This window comes from Pelophylax lessonae (genome assembly GCF_965119305.1).
Source record: "Pelophylax lessonae genome assembly, chromosome: 2".
Taxonomy (NCBI): Eukaryota; Metazoa; Chordata; class Amphibia; order Anura; family Ranidae; genus Pelophylax; species Pelophylax lessonae.
The window spans coordinates 151,203,157-151,219,928 of record NC_138769.1 but is presented as its reverse complement, the minus strand read 5'-3'; the positions used below and the strand labels follow the sequence as shown (position 1 = coordinate 151,219,928).

The window sequence follows — 16,772 nt, the reverse complement described above, 5'->3', positions numbered from 1 at the left end:
CAGCATGCGATTCGGCTCCTGTTCAAGCACTGGTCATCTCTCAGGACTTGCATGCAAGCGCTGGGATTGATGGTCTCTACCTTCGAGGTGGTTCAGTTTGCTCAGTTTCACACCAGACCTCTGCAAAAGGGAGATTCTGGTCAAATGGGACAAGACTCTCCAGTCCCTGGACAATCTGATCCAGTTGAACCGGAGTAAGGGGTGCTTTGCTGTGGTGGCTCTGCTTCCAGGCACTTTGGCAGGGAAAAATCTTTTCTCCCCCTGTACTGGACGGTGATCTCCACAGTTGCCAGCTTGTCTGCCTGGGAAGGTGGCTTGAGCACGGAATTGGCACAGGGAGTTTGGACTCAGGAGGAGTCCAGTCTGCCAATCGACATCCTGAAAATTCAGGCGATCAGGCTTTGCCTGTTCCAGTGGACGGATCGTCTACAGGGGTGTCCGGTAAGGACAGGGCTGTGTCTTTTGTCAATCAGGGGGGCACAAAGAGTGCCCTTGCGTCCAAAGAAGTGGCCGGCATTCTAAGGTGGGCAGAACGATATGTTCCAGCCCTCTCTGCTGCGCACATTCCAGGGGTGAAAAATTGGAAGCAGACTACCTCAGTCGGAAGGCTGAGTCCGGGCGAATGGTCCTTCACCCAGAGGTGATTCAACAACTGTATCTCCAGTGGGGGACTCCAGATGTGGACCTCCTTGCCTCTCTCCTCAACCGGAAGGTTCAGAGGTTTGTGGTAGGCTCTTGAGATCCTCTGGCAGACGCTCTGGTGGCCCCTTGGGGCCAGTATTGTCTTAATATATGCCTTTCCTCCGTTACGGCTTCTGCCGAGATTTCTGCGCAGAATCGAGGTAGAAGGGATTCCAGTCATTCTGGAGGCCCCGGACTGTCCTTGATGGTCCTGGTACGCATCCCTGGTCACCGATGCTTCCTCTCAGAGAAGATCTTTTGTCTCAAGGTCCGATCTTCCATCCTGCTTTACAGTCGCTGGATTTAACAGCCTGGCTATTGAAAGCCAGGTACTGAAGGACAGAGGGTTGCCTGATTCAGTGATTCCTACTCTAAGAGCTAGAAAATCTACTTTGTGGAGGGTTTACCATCGAGTTTGGAAAGTGTACATTACTTGGTATGAGTCTCGGAGCGTTTCGCCCTGTTCCTTTTTGGTGTCACACCTGCTGGAGTTTCTACAAAGTGGTGTAGATCAGCGTTTGGCCTTGGGCACCATCAAGGCCCAAATTTCAGCCTTGTCCATTTGTTTTCCAACGCCCGTTAGCCACAAATTCCTTGGTGCACACCTTTGTGCAGGGGGTTCGCCATCTGGCTCCTCTGGTAAGGTCCCAATTACCTCCATGGGATCTTAATCTGGTGCTGTCGGTTCATTAAACACCATTTGAAAATATTTGTGAGATTCCCCTTCTTACTCTCACAGAAGGTGGCTTTCTTGGTAGCTATTATTTCTGCACGCAGGGTTTCAGAACTGCCTGCATTGTCCTGTCGGTCGTCTTACCTGGTGGTTCACAGGGAAAACATGGTCCTCCGTCCCTGTCAGTCGTTCCTTCCTAAGGTCGTCTTGGGTTTCCACTTGAATGAGGACAATGTGTTGCCTTCGCTGTGTCCTAAGCCAAAATATCCAAAATGAATTGCCTTGCATTCCCTGGATGTGGTTGGAGCCATCAGGGTGTACTTGACAGCGACTGAGTCGATTCGCAAATCATATTCTTTATTTGTCCTTACGGATGGCTCTTGTTAGGGGGAGGCCTCATCTGCTGCCACCATTTCCCGACGGATCAGGCAGACGGTGGTGCAGGTTCCTCATTTCCCTGTCGAGGCATTCTACAAGGACGCTTAGTGCCTCCTGGGCCTTTCATCAGGTGTCAGTGGTCCAGGTTTACAAGTCGGCCACCTGGTTGTCTGTTCACACATTCACAAAGTTTTACAAGTTGGATGTCCTGGCAGATGCTGCCTTTTGACAGCAACGTTTTGCACATAATACCTAATATCCATATAAGCACATATTCAGCAATGCAACTTGCATTGTGCAACACGTGGTGATCAATCCAATCTATAAAATCATCATAACCAAAAAATTCATAAACATTCTTTATGGTCAGGAGGGCAGCAGGACATTATAAGGGGACAAGGTTTATATGTCTAAACATAATTTAGTGCAAAAAATATCAACCGATTTCAAAATTTAGATTCCCAGAATGAGTATCACTCCCTGTTGGGTTTACTTATCCCCTAAGGTGAGAATATCCAGTAGTACCCAAGTTTTTCCTTTAGTGCCAGTTCACATTTTTGCCATCCCAGAGATCGCATGTAATTCGGAGCGCACTGTTCCTAAAATTACATGCGATCTCTGTGCGGTGCACATTCAGCCATACAGTTTGTATGGCTGAATTTGCACCGCAATCGCACTAAAACACGCACAGGACCCTTTTTTTGGTCTGCAGCAGAATCGGATCGCATGGTGGTTCACACTAGTGCGATCCAATTCTGTGCGAACTTTCAGATCGCACTGTGATTTCACGGCGCCACACCGATTCCCAAAAGTAGTTTCTGCACTACTTTTGGCGACTTCGGGGGGCAATTTCAATAGACATCTTTGCAGGAAACCACACAGATGTCTGTGAAATCGCCCCCGAAGTCAGACTGAAAATGCCGGTTTCAAATTGTGCAAGTTTAGCTGAACTCGCACAATTTTAAACCGGCCTCAGTGTGAACCTGGGCTTAACCGGACTCTTTTATTCTCTACTGTGTTATCTGCTTTGCTAAAGAATTCTGCTTTTACTGCAGTGCCTATATTGCCCTTTCCTTTAATAAATATATTTTTTCACTACTCTGATGTTAAACTAAAGTGCATATTATTCATTCTAGAACTAGATCTGCTACTACTGCATCGTCTCCTTCATTGTTACATAATTTATTTATTTTTATTTATTTCAGGTACTTGTATAGCGCTGTCAATTTACGCAGCGCTTTACATATACATTGCACATTCACATCAGTCCCTGCCCTCAGGGAGCGTACAATCTAACTTACATTTATTCATACATTGTAGGGCCAATTTTTTTATACAGGATCCAATTAACCTACCAGCATGTCTTTGGAGTGTGGGAGGAAACCGGGGTACCCGGAGGAAACCCACGCAGGCACAGGGAGAACATGCAAACTCCAGGCAGGTAGTGTCGTGGTTGGGATTCGAACCAGCGACCCTCTTGCTGCTAGGTGAAAGTGTTAACCACTACACCACTGTGCCGCCCATAAAGCATGTGACCATTGTGGGGGGTTCTACTGGGAAACACTATTCCCTCTGACAGCCCTTCTAATTTTTAGATAGAAAAAATAAGTATATATATATATTACATAATACTGTGCATTTTTCTAGGTACACTTGGGCACAGCTTATGATGGAACATGTCAGGTAGGTTGTTCTAAACATCTTGGAAAACTAACCACAGATCTTCTGTGGATGTAGACTGCCTCAAAATTCTTCTGTATTTTCATGTAATCCCAGACAGATTTGCTGTTGAGATCTGGACTCTGTGGGGGCCAAACCATAACTTCCAAGACTCCATGTACTACCTTACACTGAAGATAATTCTTAATGACATTGGCTTCATATTTGGGGTCGTTGTCTTGCTGTAGAATTCATTTTAGGCCGGTGATATGCATAAGTATCAGCCTGTATTTCTTAGCATTGAGGCAGGGCAGGCCCAAGACATTGTGCTGCCTGGGTCCAAGAATAAAATGCTGCCCCTCTATCAAAAAAAAAAAAAATCACGCCCACCAAAAGGCCCACACATCTATTATTTTTATATCATGATATTTGCCCACATAAACATGGCCTGCACTAAACGCAGAGGTGGGAACCTAGATTAAGGGCCAATTCATACCAGGATCACATGGGAACACACACTTTCCCGTGGGGAGCATTTTGACAGTCCGTTCATTTGAATGGAGTACAAAAAGTAACAGACTCCAGAAAAAATTCCACTACTTTTAAAAACACACTGCACCAAACTGCAAAGTACTGTGATACCATGCGATTTTGTGGCTTTAAACACACTGCATTTGCACTCTGCATTTGGAGTGCCATTAACAATACATTGGCACCCACATGCAGCAGATTGCAGGGATAGTGTGTTCACCTGCTGTGTGGGAAATGCACACCCAGCGCACCTTAGCTGCAACGATCTTGTGATGGTGTGAACCGGCCCTCAGTTAACCAGGTATGATAAGGAGCCTCCCAGACCCCCACTCATGACATGCGCATGAAATTTACAACCTTTAGAATATATAATCAATGCCCCATACAGCCCAGCTATCTGAAAAGCCATATGCAGTCTCCCCCTGGGAAGGAGGAGAGGATAGGGGGTCCAGACTGGGACTCACCTGTGACCCGCAGACAATCCGGCTGGGGTGCACCCTACGGCAGAGCCTCCAGAGTAGCGCCTTCCATCTGTGTCCTCTTACACACACACACACACACACACATCCCTTTTCACCTTACTGCTTGGTGTGGTAGGCAGCTGGCTGGAAACTGCTTTAAAAAAAAAATATTCACTTGTTGCTGCCTCTGAACTGCGCATATGCAGTCGTGGAGCCAGCAGAATAGTGAGCTATTGGGGTTGGCCTCAGATCAGGCAGTGGGTCTCGTGAATAAAAGCCATGGCTAATGTATGCCATGGTGTCACTTTATAGGTAAGCACCCAGACCTGCCCTGGTGCCTGATCCAAGGCTGAGCTCAGCAGTGCACCATTCAGCTGCCTCCAAATGGAAACAAGTGGATTTTTCTCCTCTCTGTGGACGGTTGGCAACACAGCCACTGATTGAGCGGCTTTTTTCCAACATGTCTATGTTCAACAGAAGTCCATTGCTAGATTGACTTCCATGGAGCGGCAGTGGGGACACATGGAACACAGTACACACACACACACTATATATATATATATATATATATATATATATATATATATATATATATATATATATATATATAAATATGTACACACACACACCAGCACTTTCCATCTAAATATCAGCCTGATTGAGCACACTGCTGCTGCCCCAATTTCCTGGCATGCTGGTACTTGTAGTGCTCTAGCAGCTCACAGACATTGGATGTGGAGGAGGTGGGCAGGTAATGAGTAGGGAGGTGTAGCAGAGATTGAGGGAGAAGGTTAGAGCATATCCTCCTCCCTCCAGAAGAATTGCACTGCTGCTCACACAGGAAATCCAACAGCCTCAGAGACAGGAGGAGCCCTGCTAGAGAAAACACGGCCTCCCCCCTCGCCCCTCTTCAGTGGGGTAAGCACTGACAAGAACACATTTAGATGATCTTCACCAGCTCACCTTCTTCTATGAGGCTGAAGCCCGTCCCACACTGCAGGCTGTGTACTCTCCTCTCTTCTCCAGCTGTCGGCATCTCCTGCTCTGATGTTAAACAAGGCGCGCTGGGGAAGTGGGGCGTGTACACTGTGTTTCCATTGGCTGAGGGGGCAGCGGAGAGGCGGAGCAGCTATATCCTCCTGGATTTTTTCACTGAAAGGATGTCTGCAACTGATATTTCAGGGACTGAAATGCCGCCCCTCTTAAAGTGCCGCCTGGGTCCAATGGACCCTGCGGCACCCATTGTAGGGCCGGCCCTGCATTGAGGACATCATTGATTAGTGTTTATAGATGAGTAGATGGGTGTACCTGAATTTCACTGGTTTCTGCCAGTTCTGTGCTGATGGCAATGCTGGACATCTGTCGATGTTGAAGGGAAGTAAGAATGTCTTTTTTTTCATCTGCCTAAACTGAACATCTTGAAACCCCAGTCTGCTTTGCAATCTTCCACAACCACACCTTAGTAGTAGAGTTTGGCTGTTCCTCACCCAGTTTTAAGTCTCCTATACAGCTGTTTCTGTTTCAGTTAACTACTTGACATCCGCTCTATAGCTGGATGACGTCTACAGTGTGGACCTGAATTTCCGGGAGGGTGTACATTGACGTCCCCTCGGCAACGAGCGGCCTGCGTGCTCCCTGCGGCGTGCCTGGCTCGCTCTGTAATCCGCAAGTCCATGAGACTCACCTGGCCACAGATCGGAGATCAGGGGCGATCCTGCCCCCTTACCACGTGATCAGCTGTCAGCCAATGACAGCTGATCATGTAAAGTAAACCGCAGCCGGTGATCAGCTGTTTTTTTTCTCCTCAACTGTCAGTGTGAGGAGAAAAAAACAATCGCCGACTGCTGTCAGAGGGACATCGGTCCCGAAGAGGAGAGGGGCTTTGCCCCCAGCGCCACCTACCAGTGCCCACTAGTGCCACCTACTAGTGCCCACCAGCACCACCTACCAGTGTCACCTCAGTGCTCACCAGTGCCCCATCATGTGTCCCCTACCAGTGCCGATCATTGCCCATCAGTGCCACCTATTAGTGCCAATCAGTGCTGCCTATTAGTGCCCTTCAGTGCCGCCCATCATTGCCCATCAATGCTGCCTTATCAGTGCAGCCTATCAGGGCTTATCAGTGCCGCCTCATCAGCGCACATCAATGAAGGAGAAAAATTACCTGTTTGCAAAATTTTATAACAAACTATAAAAACTGTTTGTTTTTTTTTTTCTAAAAATATTTCGGTCTTTTTTGGTCAGCAATAAAAATAAAACCCCAGTGGTGATTAACCACTTAAGCCACGGAAGATTTTACCCCCATTCCGACCAGGGGGTATTTTGCGATTCGGCACTGCGTGACTTTAACGGACAATTGCGTGGTCGTGCGACGCTGTACCTAAACGAATTTGGCGTCCTTTTTTTCCCACAAACAGAGCTTTCTTTTGGTGGTATTTGATCACCTGTGCGATTTTTTGATCACGCGCTATAAACAAAAAAAGAGCGTCAATTTTGCAAAAATAACAATATTTCTCACATTTTTTTATATGAAATTCCCCCCCAAAAAAATTTAAAAATCAAAATTTTTTAACATTTTCGGCCAATTTGTTTTATGCTACCTATGTTTGGTAAAAAAAAATCGCAAAAAGCGTATTTTGATTGGTTTGCGCAAAAGTTATCGCGTTTACTAACAAAGGGAAAGATTTTTGTCATTTTTGTTGTTTTTTTTTTTAACGCGTAATGGCGGCGATCTGCGATTTTTTTTTTGCGGTACTGCGACATTGCGGCGGACAGATCGGACCCTTGACTGACATTTTTTACACTTTTGGGGTTACCAGTGACATTTCTACAGTAATCAGTGCTATATATATGCACTGTTACTGTAAAAATACACTGGTAGTGAAGGGGTTAACTTTATTTGGGAGGGAGGGGCTGTGTGTGTCCCTAGGGGCGTGCTTTCTACTGTGATTGGCTGTGGCTTCAGCTGTAAGGACACTGATCAACGGATCTACATAGTAGATCCATGTGATCAGTGTCTTTGCAGCGAGGAGAATGACAGGCAGCTTGTTTACACAAGCTGCCTGACATTCTCCCTCTCCCCCGCCGATCGCCGAGTGACCGGCGGACATCGGGTCCACTGGTCACACGCGCGGGGGGGTCCGTGACCACGCGGGAGCGCGCCTCCGGGGGCGCGCGCTCGCTCCCTAGACCCTCACAAGCAAGCAACGTAGCCCTACGTTAGTTTGCCTGTGAGGGGCTGACCGCCGACGTAGATAGTCGTGCGGCGGTCGGCAAGTGGTTAAATACCACCAAAAGAAAGCTTGGTTTATAGGCATTTGAGTATGGCATTAACTATATTCTAAAGAAAGCTCTATTTGTTTGAAAAACAATGATAATTTCATTTTGGGTACAGTGTTGCATGACCGCGCAATTGTCATTCAAAGTACGACAGCGCTGAAAATTGGCTTGGGCGGGAGGGTGGTTTAAGTGCCCTGTCGGCAAGTGGTTAATAACGGTGTTTCAACCTACATATGAAATTGATGATCAACAGCACCTGCTTGGTATAATTAATCATACACCTAACTCTAAGGGCCCTTTAACACGGGCGTTCCGCATGTCCGTATATCATCCTATTTTTTTGCGGATGATATACGGATATAATGTAGGTCAATGGCATTGCGGATGTCAGCGGATGACCATCCGATGACATCCAATTTTCGTCCTTTCAGTTCTGTTCCATTTTTTGGGACGGAACAGAACCCTATTTTTGTTCCGTTTAAAAAACAGAACGGATGCAAAATCGGATGCCAGCGGTGTCATCCGCTGACATTCGCAATGCCCATAGACATACATTATGTCCGTATATCATCCGCAAACGGATGGGATGATATGCGGACATATGGAGCGGATGACACAAGTGTCATCCGCTCCGTGAAAAAAAAAAAAAAGTGCCGGAGTGGATCGCAATGCGGTCCGCTCCGTGTGAAAGAGCCCTTCTCCTACAAAATCCCTGACTTTGTGCAAGTGTATCTAGAAGAATTGGTGCTGATTTGAAGCCAAAGGGGAAGTCACATCAAATATTGATTTGATTTAGATTTTTCTTCTGTTGCTCACGTTATATTTTGGTACATTTTTTTTTTTTTTTTTTTTTTTTTTTTTAAAACTCTATTTTTATAGAATTTTTATTTATTTTTACAGCATTTCTTCTCACCAGTCTAGGACTTTTGCACAGTACACATTCTAGTAACTTACCTTAAACTTTGCCAAAGCAATGGGCTCAGGTATCAGGCATTGTGTTATCTTAAAGTGGAGTTCCACCCATTTTTTTTCCTTAATGTGTGTTTTAGCAATTACAAGCGCTTTTCCAAATGGCTTTTTTTTTTTTTTTTTTTTTAAATTTTGTAATAAAATATCTTTTTATTTTTTATTTTTTCCCTCTTGTCTGCTGCACGTCCTGGTGCCTCCGCCTAGGCAATTGCGTCACTAGGCGATTTGCAAATGCTCCTGTGATAGCGGCGTCATGTATCCCAGGAGTCCTTGTGAATCGTCTAGTGGCAAAATCTTACATTATTTCCAGACCGGAAATGACGTGCACGGGAGGACAAGAATGTCATGATTGACAGGTTGCTATAGAAACGTGGCGGGAACTTCTGCTGACGCTGACACTGCCATTGCTATAGCAATGTGTCAGGAGGAAGGAGCGCCGCGCGGTGACATTGCGTAGGCGTGAGAACAGGAGGTGCATGCTGGGTAGCCAGCTGCACCTAATCCCAGAAATGGATACTAGAGGGCTTCAGATGCCCACAGTGGACATGGACCCTGCCCGCTTCCGAGTTCAAGGTAGTTCTTTAAACTGAAACTAAAAGGAATATACTATAGACACCAGCTAAATGTGGCATATAAAGATGATCAAATTACAACGGAGTTGAAAAAAATGTTTTATTTGGGGACTGGAACTTCGCTTTAATGGATCAGCGATTGTTTCTAAAAGCATATAAAGTTATAAGAGCGTCTTGCAACAATCACAGCAAAGATTTATAATGTGGGTGGGTAGCAGATAGGTTTGTCAATGAATGCAAATTTCCGAAATGTAAATAAATGGTCTTCATTCCTTAGTCTATGCAGTGTCCTGTTTCTGCCACAAACTGCTCACTGTGCTTTAGTAGTAGTTGGAGAATACCTTCCCCAGTAAGTTGGAAAAGACCTTGCAAGTGCTGGTGGTTAGGACTTGCAGTGATCTCACAAGGTTCTGAGCTCATCTACATTCCACAGTGCTGACATTTCCTTTTTTATAATGAATTTAGTGGAGGAGCTGCACCTTCCCAGAGTGTGGCTCATATATGGCTTGTCATTAACTGCATAAACGGGCCTATGAAAGAGGGTAATTGTGTGGGTGTGTACTGTGGTAGTTTGAACACTGTGGAATGTATATAAAAAACTAGCAGTGATATAAAAGCAGAAAACAGATAATGTTCTAGTATAGCATCGCTGAAGTTTGCAGCACTGTACTGATCAATTTGAACTCTTTATGTTCTCCTTTGCCCCTTTTTTTTTTTGTATGGCTAGTTACAAAGGCTCATCGGTTAAAGTGGTTCTAAAGGCTGGGTTTTTTTTGCCTTAATGAATTCCCTGCATTAGGGTAAAAAAACACCCCCCCTAACCATTTTCCCTCTCCTCTCACTAAACACTTACCTGAGCCTGTCAGAGATCAAGCGCTGTGCCTGGCTACAATCTTCTCACTCTTCGTTCTCTTCTTACAGGGACTTGGGCAGCAGAAGGAGCAAATGGTTGTTTGTGTGTATACATATTGTTTTTGTGCATTTTGCTGTTGATTTTAAGAACCGACTCTGAACTGCATTTAACCTTCCAAAATCAGGTTTTGCATTTCCATAGCCCTACATGCAGAAGCCACTTGAAGTGAACAAAAGCCAACACAGGCACTCTAATGCTGGCCATAGATGATGCGATTTTCTTTCTCGACAGTCACTGCTCCGCATTGCATCACACGGATGCTGCAGCAAAGAGGGAAGTATGGATGTTTTTTTTCATAACCTCATACTTCTCCTTTTAAGCTTTTTGCTAATTGGACAAAGTTTTTATGATTCATTGTCCATCAAACAGGCTAGAGGCATTGAGCAGCACTGTTGATTTTAGGAAATAAATGCATTGCTTTCCTGGCTGTGTAGTGTGGCAGTTGAAAATCACCATGCTGGCTGGACAGAATAAAAATATTTTGGCAGATAAAACTGCCAAAATGTATATGAATTCTTTATATTTATTTATATTCTATATATTTAACCTCCCTGCTGAGAATAGAACAGTTGAGCAGGTCTGCTCCCATGATGCGGCCAATGTTTCTCCTGTTCTGCTTGTGTTATTCATCGTGTTATTCATCATAATGTAAAATAGGAGGGCATTGACGTGACAATTTTTGTGCCTTTGGCTTCTTGGCTGTACATTCACTTTTCTTTTGGTTCAGTGACAAATATAGAACACCAGTGTAGAAAATGATTATTTATTTTTTTTTTAAATCTTTTTATCTCGATTTTTTTTTCCTTTTTAGGCTCCAGCAATCGACGGGATCCGAATAACCATGGAGAGTGCCTTAACAGCCCGAGATCGGGTTGGTGTCCAGGACTTTGTCCTGCTGGAAAACTACACCAGTGAAGCTGCATTTATAGAAAACCTGAGGAAGCGGTTTAAAGAAAATCTCATATATGTAAGTTATTGACCTGTGTTATAGGTCTGGCTATGAAGTAAAATCAATATAAACGTTGACTTAAAATAATGGTATAGTGATGTCATGGAGTAAACGGTTACAAGGAACATGCATGTCTATTTAAAGGTTATCAAAAGGGTGTTGCCATCCTTAAGCACAGTAATTACTTGTCCTCTTTTTAATTTGTTTAAAAGATATTAAAGTTAAGTACCTTATTAATGTAATGGTGCTAGAAGAGCCGTTACATGTAAAGATATTACCATACAAGCTCACTATGGTTGAACTGCAGGCAAACCATTTTATTTGTCAAAAAAAATTGTTTAAACAGTCTTTGCTTAAAAAATGTGGGGAAGAGTCCGCATAAAATGATCTTACAACAATGTGGCCTCAAGCACAGGGCAGTTACTTTCCTGTACAGACACGCACATTTATGTGGCAACACATGTGCCTGGGTATTTGCTTAGCATGGGTACAAAACGACAAATGTTAGAATGAAGCATTTGCTCAGCATGGGTACTAAAACCACGAGTCTCTCAAAGGATAGCTCCCTGAAGTATCTTTGGAAAGGACATTGAGAGCAAAGTGTAAAATGTTAATCACAGTTAGCTCCATGCTGCGTGTCCAAGGCACCACTCTTCAAAAAACAGGAATGAAGCAGTACTATTAGCGAAATTCGTATAGCCCCTTACACTTTTTGCTTCCATTCTGCTATTTTCTAAATGAATCGGTCATTGCAAATGGTGGCTCAACTCATTTCTCATGCCAAGACTAGTTCTATTATAAGTACCTAATACTTCATACCACCCTCCTTTATTCTTTTGCACTGCAGTACTCAGATGGACATGCACATTGCATCAGCAACCCCTCACCCTGTCCAATGCTGGGGGGGCGCGCGCATTAGTGTACTGCTGTTTATCCATTCTCCGGTCACAGGCTGAGGTGGGTCCTAAACTAGTTTATGTTAAGTTGCAGTGTAGTCTGTAGAGAGGTGTCAGGGTTTGCAGGACCTGGCTGTGCCTCAGTCGTTGGATAGGGGGATTTCTCTGAGCCACCTCGCGAGATGGGTTCTTTTGTGGTGGCTCCTGTCACCAACTCTGACACAAGGCACGTCCTTCCGGCCTCTGCTGTGGATGGTGCTCACCACGGATGCCAGCCTGTCTGGCTAGGGTGGGGTTCTGGGCACCCTTTGTGCCCAGGGGGACGTGGTCAACGGAGGAGGCCTCCTTACAGATAAATGTCTTGAAGCTACAAGCAATCAAGCTCTGCCTGTTCCGTTGGTCAACTCGGCTTCAGGGTTGCCCGGTTCGGGTACAGACGGACAACGCCACGGCGGTGGCTTACATCAATCACCAAGAGTGCCCGGGCGGCCAAGGAAGTGGCTGACATCCTATCTTGGGCCGAGACGCACGTTTCGGCGATTTCGGCCGTTCACATTCCAGGAGTGGAGAACTGGCAGGCGGACTATCTGGACCAGGGAGAATGGTCGCTGCATCCGGAGGTGTTTCGCCTCCTGTGTGCCCGGTGGGGGTCTCTGGACTTGGACCTGTTCGCGCCCCGTCTCAACAAAAAGCTGGGAAGGTTCGTGGCCAGATCCCGCGATTCTCTGGCGGACACCACGGACGCGTTAGTGGTGCCTTGGCATCGGTATCGGCTGATTTATGCCTTCCCTCCGATTCAACTGTTCCTTCGCAGGTTGGCGTCGGAACGGATGCAGGGCATTCGGGTGGCCCCAGACTGGCCGCTTTGGTCTTGGTACGCAGACCTCGTGCAGATGGTCATCCATCTTCTGTCTCAAGGGCCGATTTTCCATCCTGCTTTACAGTCTCTGGCTTTGACGGCGTGGCTGTTAAAAGCCAAGTCTTGAAAAATTTATCATCGCACCTGGAAGGCGTATATTGCCTGGTGCGAGTCGCAAAGGGTTTTATCCCCGCTCCTTTTCGGTGGCGAGGGTTTTTGGCATTCCTGCAGGAAGGTGTGGATCAGCGTTTGGCGCTGACCACGATAAAAAGGTCAGTTGTCGGCCTTAGCCATTATTTTCCAGCGTCCCTTGGCGACTTATTCCTTGATTCGCACCTTTATTCACGTAGGTGCGGCATCTGGCCCCCCGAGGAAGGCTCCTTTGCCTCCCTGGGACCTGAATTTGGTTTTATCCTTTTTGCAACGGCCTCCCTTTGAGAACATCCGAGAAATACCTCTGCCTGTGTTGTTCCAGAAAGTTGCCTTTTCTGGTAGCTATCGCATCTGCTCGCAGAGTGTCTGAGTTGGCGGCTCTGTCTTTCCGTTCGCCTTATCTGGTTGTTCATAGGAATAAAGTGGTCCTGTGACCCAATCAGTCTTTTCTCCCGAAGGTAGTGTCCGCTTTCCACCTCAATGAAGATGATATTGTATTGCCTTCGCTTTGTGCGAAGCCCAAGCATCCCAAGGAATTTGCCTTGCATTCCTTGGATGTGGTCAGGGTTAACCTGTCTGCCACGGAGTCTTTTAGAAAGTCTGTTTCATTGTTTGTCCTTCCTGAGGGACCTCGGGAGAGTTCGGCTGCGTCCGCGGCAACCATTTCTAAATGGATCAGACAGACGATTGTTCAGGCCTATTCAATCAAGGGTCAGGTTCCTCCTTTCCCTGTAAAGGCACATTCTACTAGAGCCGTCAGTGCCTCTTGGGCGTTTCGCCATCAGGCTTCTGTGGCTCAGGTGTGCAAAGCGGCGACCTGGTCGTCTGTGCACACTTTCACGAAGTCTTACACGCTTGATGTGATGGCATCCTCGGATGCTTCCTTTGGCCGCAGAGTTTTTGAGTACGGCGGTTGTTTGACGACGTGTTTTTTACTGTCTCTTCCTGTTGGGGTTCTTTCTTATTCTGGGTTAGCTCCTGTTGAGCTTTTGTTGCCCTGTTGGCTCAGTTGTTTCTCTGGCCTGGTTGACACGTTGCCTGTTCAGTAGTTTGTGTCTTCCCACCCCTCACACCTGCACTGCTTTGGGACGTTCCACTCGTGAAGGCTGTATGAGGGGTTTCGACTGTTGGAGGGCGTAAGAGAAAATAGTTTTTGTAAGAACTTACCATAAAACTCTTTTCTTTGAGTCCTCCGACAGTTGCAGCCCCGCCCCTCTGGTTTTTGGATCTTGGGGTTGTTGTCTTCCGGTACTGCTTGCTACAAAACTGAAGGACAGTGGTAACTGGGTCAGGACAATGGCTGAGGGACGGCCCCCTGGAGGTGTGTCTAAGTGTAGAAAGTGTATTAACCTTTCAAACTGCCTAACTAGCTCCTGCAGAGGGCGCCATTACCCACTCGTGAAGGCTGTATTAGGGGCTGCGACTGTCGGAGGACTCAGAGAAAAGAGTTTTACGGTAAGTTCTTACAAAAACTCTATTTTTTCTTCTGACAGTAGGCTAAAGTCTGTACAGGTACGGGCAGACTGCTATACTGTTAAACAAGTAAAGTGAATGTGGGATAAGCCTATGCACTGACCATCAACCAGATGTAGTAAAAAGATAAAAGAAATATATAATAAATTACATAGAGTAAAAGTGGCTAAAAAATGGGGCCCAGAGATTAGCAGCCAATTCCTAGCAGTGTCTCCACATACATAAAGGAAAATTAAAATAATAAATAGAACCGGCGCTCAATCAACCCCAATAATTATAAAATCACAAGGATAAATATGAATACACATCTAAGAACAATTAACTAAGCAAAGCAACAGCAAATCAATGTAAATAAGGTGATATAGTGGTTTGCACAGTGAAAATCGGTGCAAATATACCACAATAAAAATAAGCAGCAATATAAATGAGTAGAAATAAATACCGGTAGATGAAATAAATATAAGAAAATGATGAATAATAACAAATACTGAATAATGGTTGCATAGTGCAAAAAAGTGCATAAATAACCACAATAAATTTACGTGATGAAATCACTAAGAATAAATATAATATAGTGAGAGGGAACTAATAAAGTGCACCATGCTATAAAAAAGATCAGATCCAATAAACAAAAAGCTGCTGAACAAAAGAAATACACGCTGATAGCTACTACTGCCGTCATGAGCTTGTTTTAACCCTTTCAAGGCCTGGATGTACCAGACACCCCCAAGAGCCTAAAAGCAAAGTTCCTATTATTAAAATAATAACAACAACAACACCAATATTAATAATGGACACATTTTTGCAGTTCGAAAAAGGTGCATTTTTTTTTTTGGAGCCTGCAGATCGTGGGTGTAAAGTGACGCTCCTCTAGAACAGTATAATTAAAACAATAAATAGAACCGGCGCTCAATCAACCCCAATTAATATAATAACAATAACTAAGCAAAGCAACAGCAAATCAATGTAAATAAGGTGATATAGTGGTGTGCACAATCAGTGCAAATATACCACAATAAAAATAAGCAGCAATATAAATGAGTAGAAATAAATATTATAAGAAAATGATGAATAACAAATAAGTACTGAATAATATATCAGAGAGATGTGGTAAGGTGCATAGTGCAAAAAAGTGCATAAATAACCACAATAATATACGTAATGAAAAAATCACTAAGAAGAAATATAATATAGTGAGAGTGAACTAATAAAGTGCACCGTGATTTAAAAAAGATCAGATCCAATAAAGAAGGAAAAAAGAGAAAATTGGTCTGATCCCACTGAAAGTGATAATAGTGCACAATATAAATAATCACAGTGGTAAACAGTGACAATTTGATGAATATTCAAGATATAAACAATAAAGCCCAAACAAAAAAATTTATTTGGGTGGAGGTATCATAAAAAAGAAAAAAAGAATGAAGATAAAAAAACGTTAAAAAATGTTCATCATTTGTTATGAACAAAAAAGTTCATAAAGTGCCAGTGAAAAAATATTGCCGGAAGTGCGGGAAACTCCTACGGTGTGGGAAACTAATTGCTCTGTGGTGGTGAGCATAAATCCATAAACGAGTGAAATGGCCGCTCACCTCCAAGACACTCTAAATGAGTGTTTGTACCAAAGGTAACAAGGTCTCCACTGTAGGGATAGAGGTCCAATGATGGTTCCTTTAAGGCAAACTCGAGAAAGTCACGTTCATGCTGTGACGCAATGCGTCAGAAGCGTCTGACGTCACTTCCGGTCTTCGGCCGAGACCGGAAGTCCCTGGATTTCATTGCTTTACCGCTGCCACGCTACTTAATGCTCTTTACATTGATCCTAAATGTGAGTGCAATACTTTGATATGTTTAACCACTTTTCAACAGGGCCATAGCCGAAAGACGGCTACAGCGCGGTTGTCTAGTTCTGGGAGGGCGTACATGGACGTCCTCCCTGGGGCGCGCACACGGGAGTGTCTGTGCTCGCCGGGTCCCGGGGACCCGACGCATTACGTATCGCGGTAAAGGGCCAATGAGAGCGGTCCTTTACCAATGACGGAGCGATCACTTCACAACAAACCGGCGCATGTCCGGTTCATTTCTCTCCTCTCCTCTCGCACGCTGTACACAGCAATCGGTACAGCAGGAGAGGAGAGAAACTGCAGCTGCACGCCTCCTCTGCCTCAACTGTGCCTTGGATCAGTGCCTCCTCTGCCTCATCTGTGCCCTGGATCAGTGCCTCCTCTGCCTCCTCTGTGCCCTGGATCAGTGCCTCCTCTGTGCCCTGGATCAGTGCCTCCTCTGTGCCCTATCAGTGCCTCCTCTGTGCCCTATCAGTGCCTCCTCT

General features: G+C 45.1%; 1 protein-coding gene across 6 annotated transcripts in view; it reads left to right on the top strand.

Moving 5' to 3' along the window:
- MYO1C (myosin IC) overlaps positions 1-16,772 on the top strand; it is a 393,404-nt gene that overhangs the window by 153,443 nt on the left and 223,189 nt on the right. For all 6 annotated transcript variants that reach the window (XM_082245855.1, XM_082245858.1, XM_082245856.1 and 3 more), the window contains exon 2: positions 10,928-11,083. In XM_082245855.1, the coding sequence (XP_082101981.1) occupies positions 10,928-11,083 (156 nt within the window). The remainder of the gene's footprint in view (positions 1-10,927; positions 11,084-16,772) is intronic.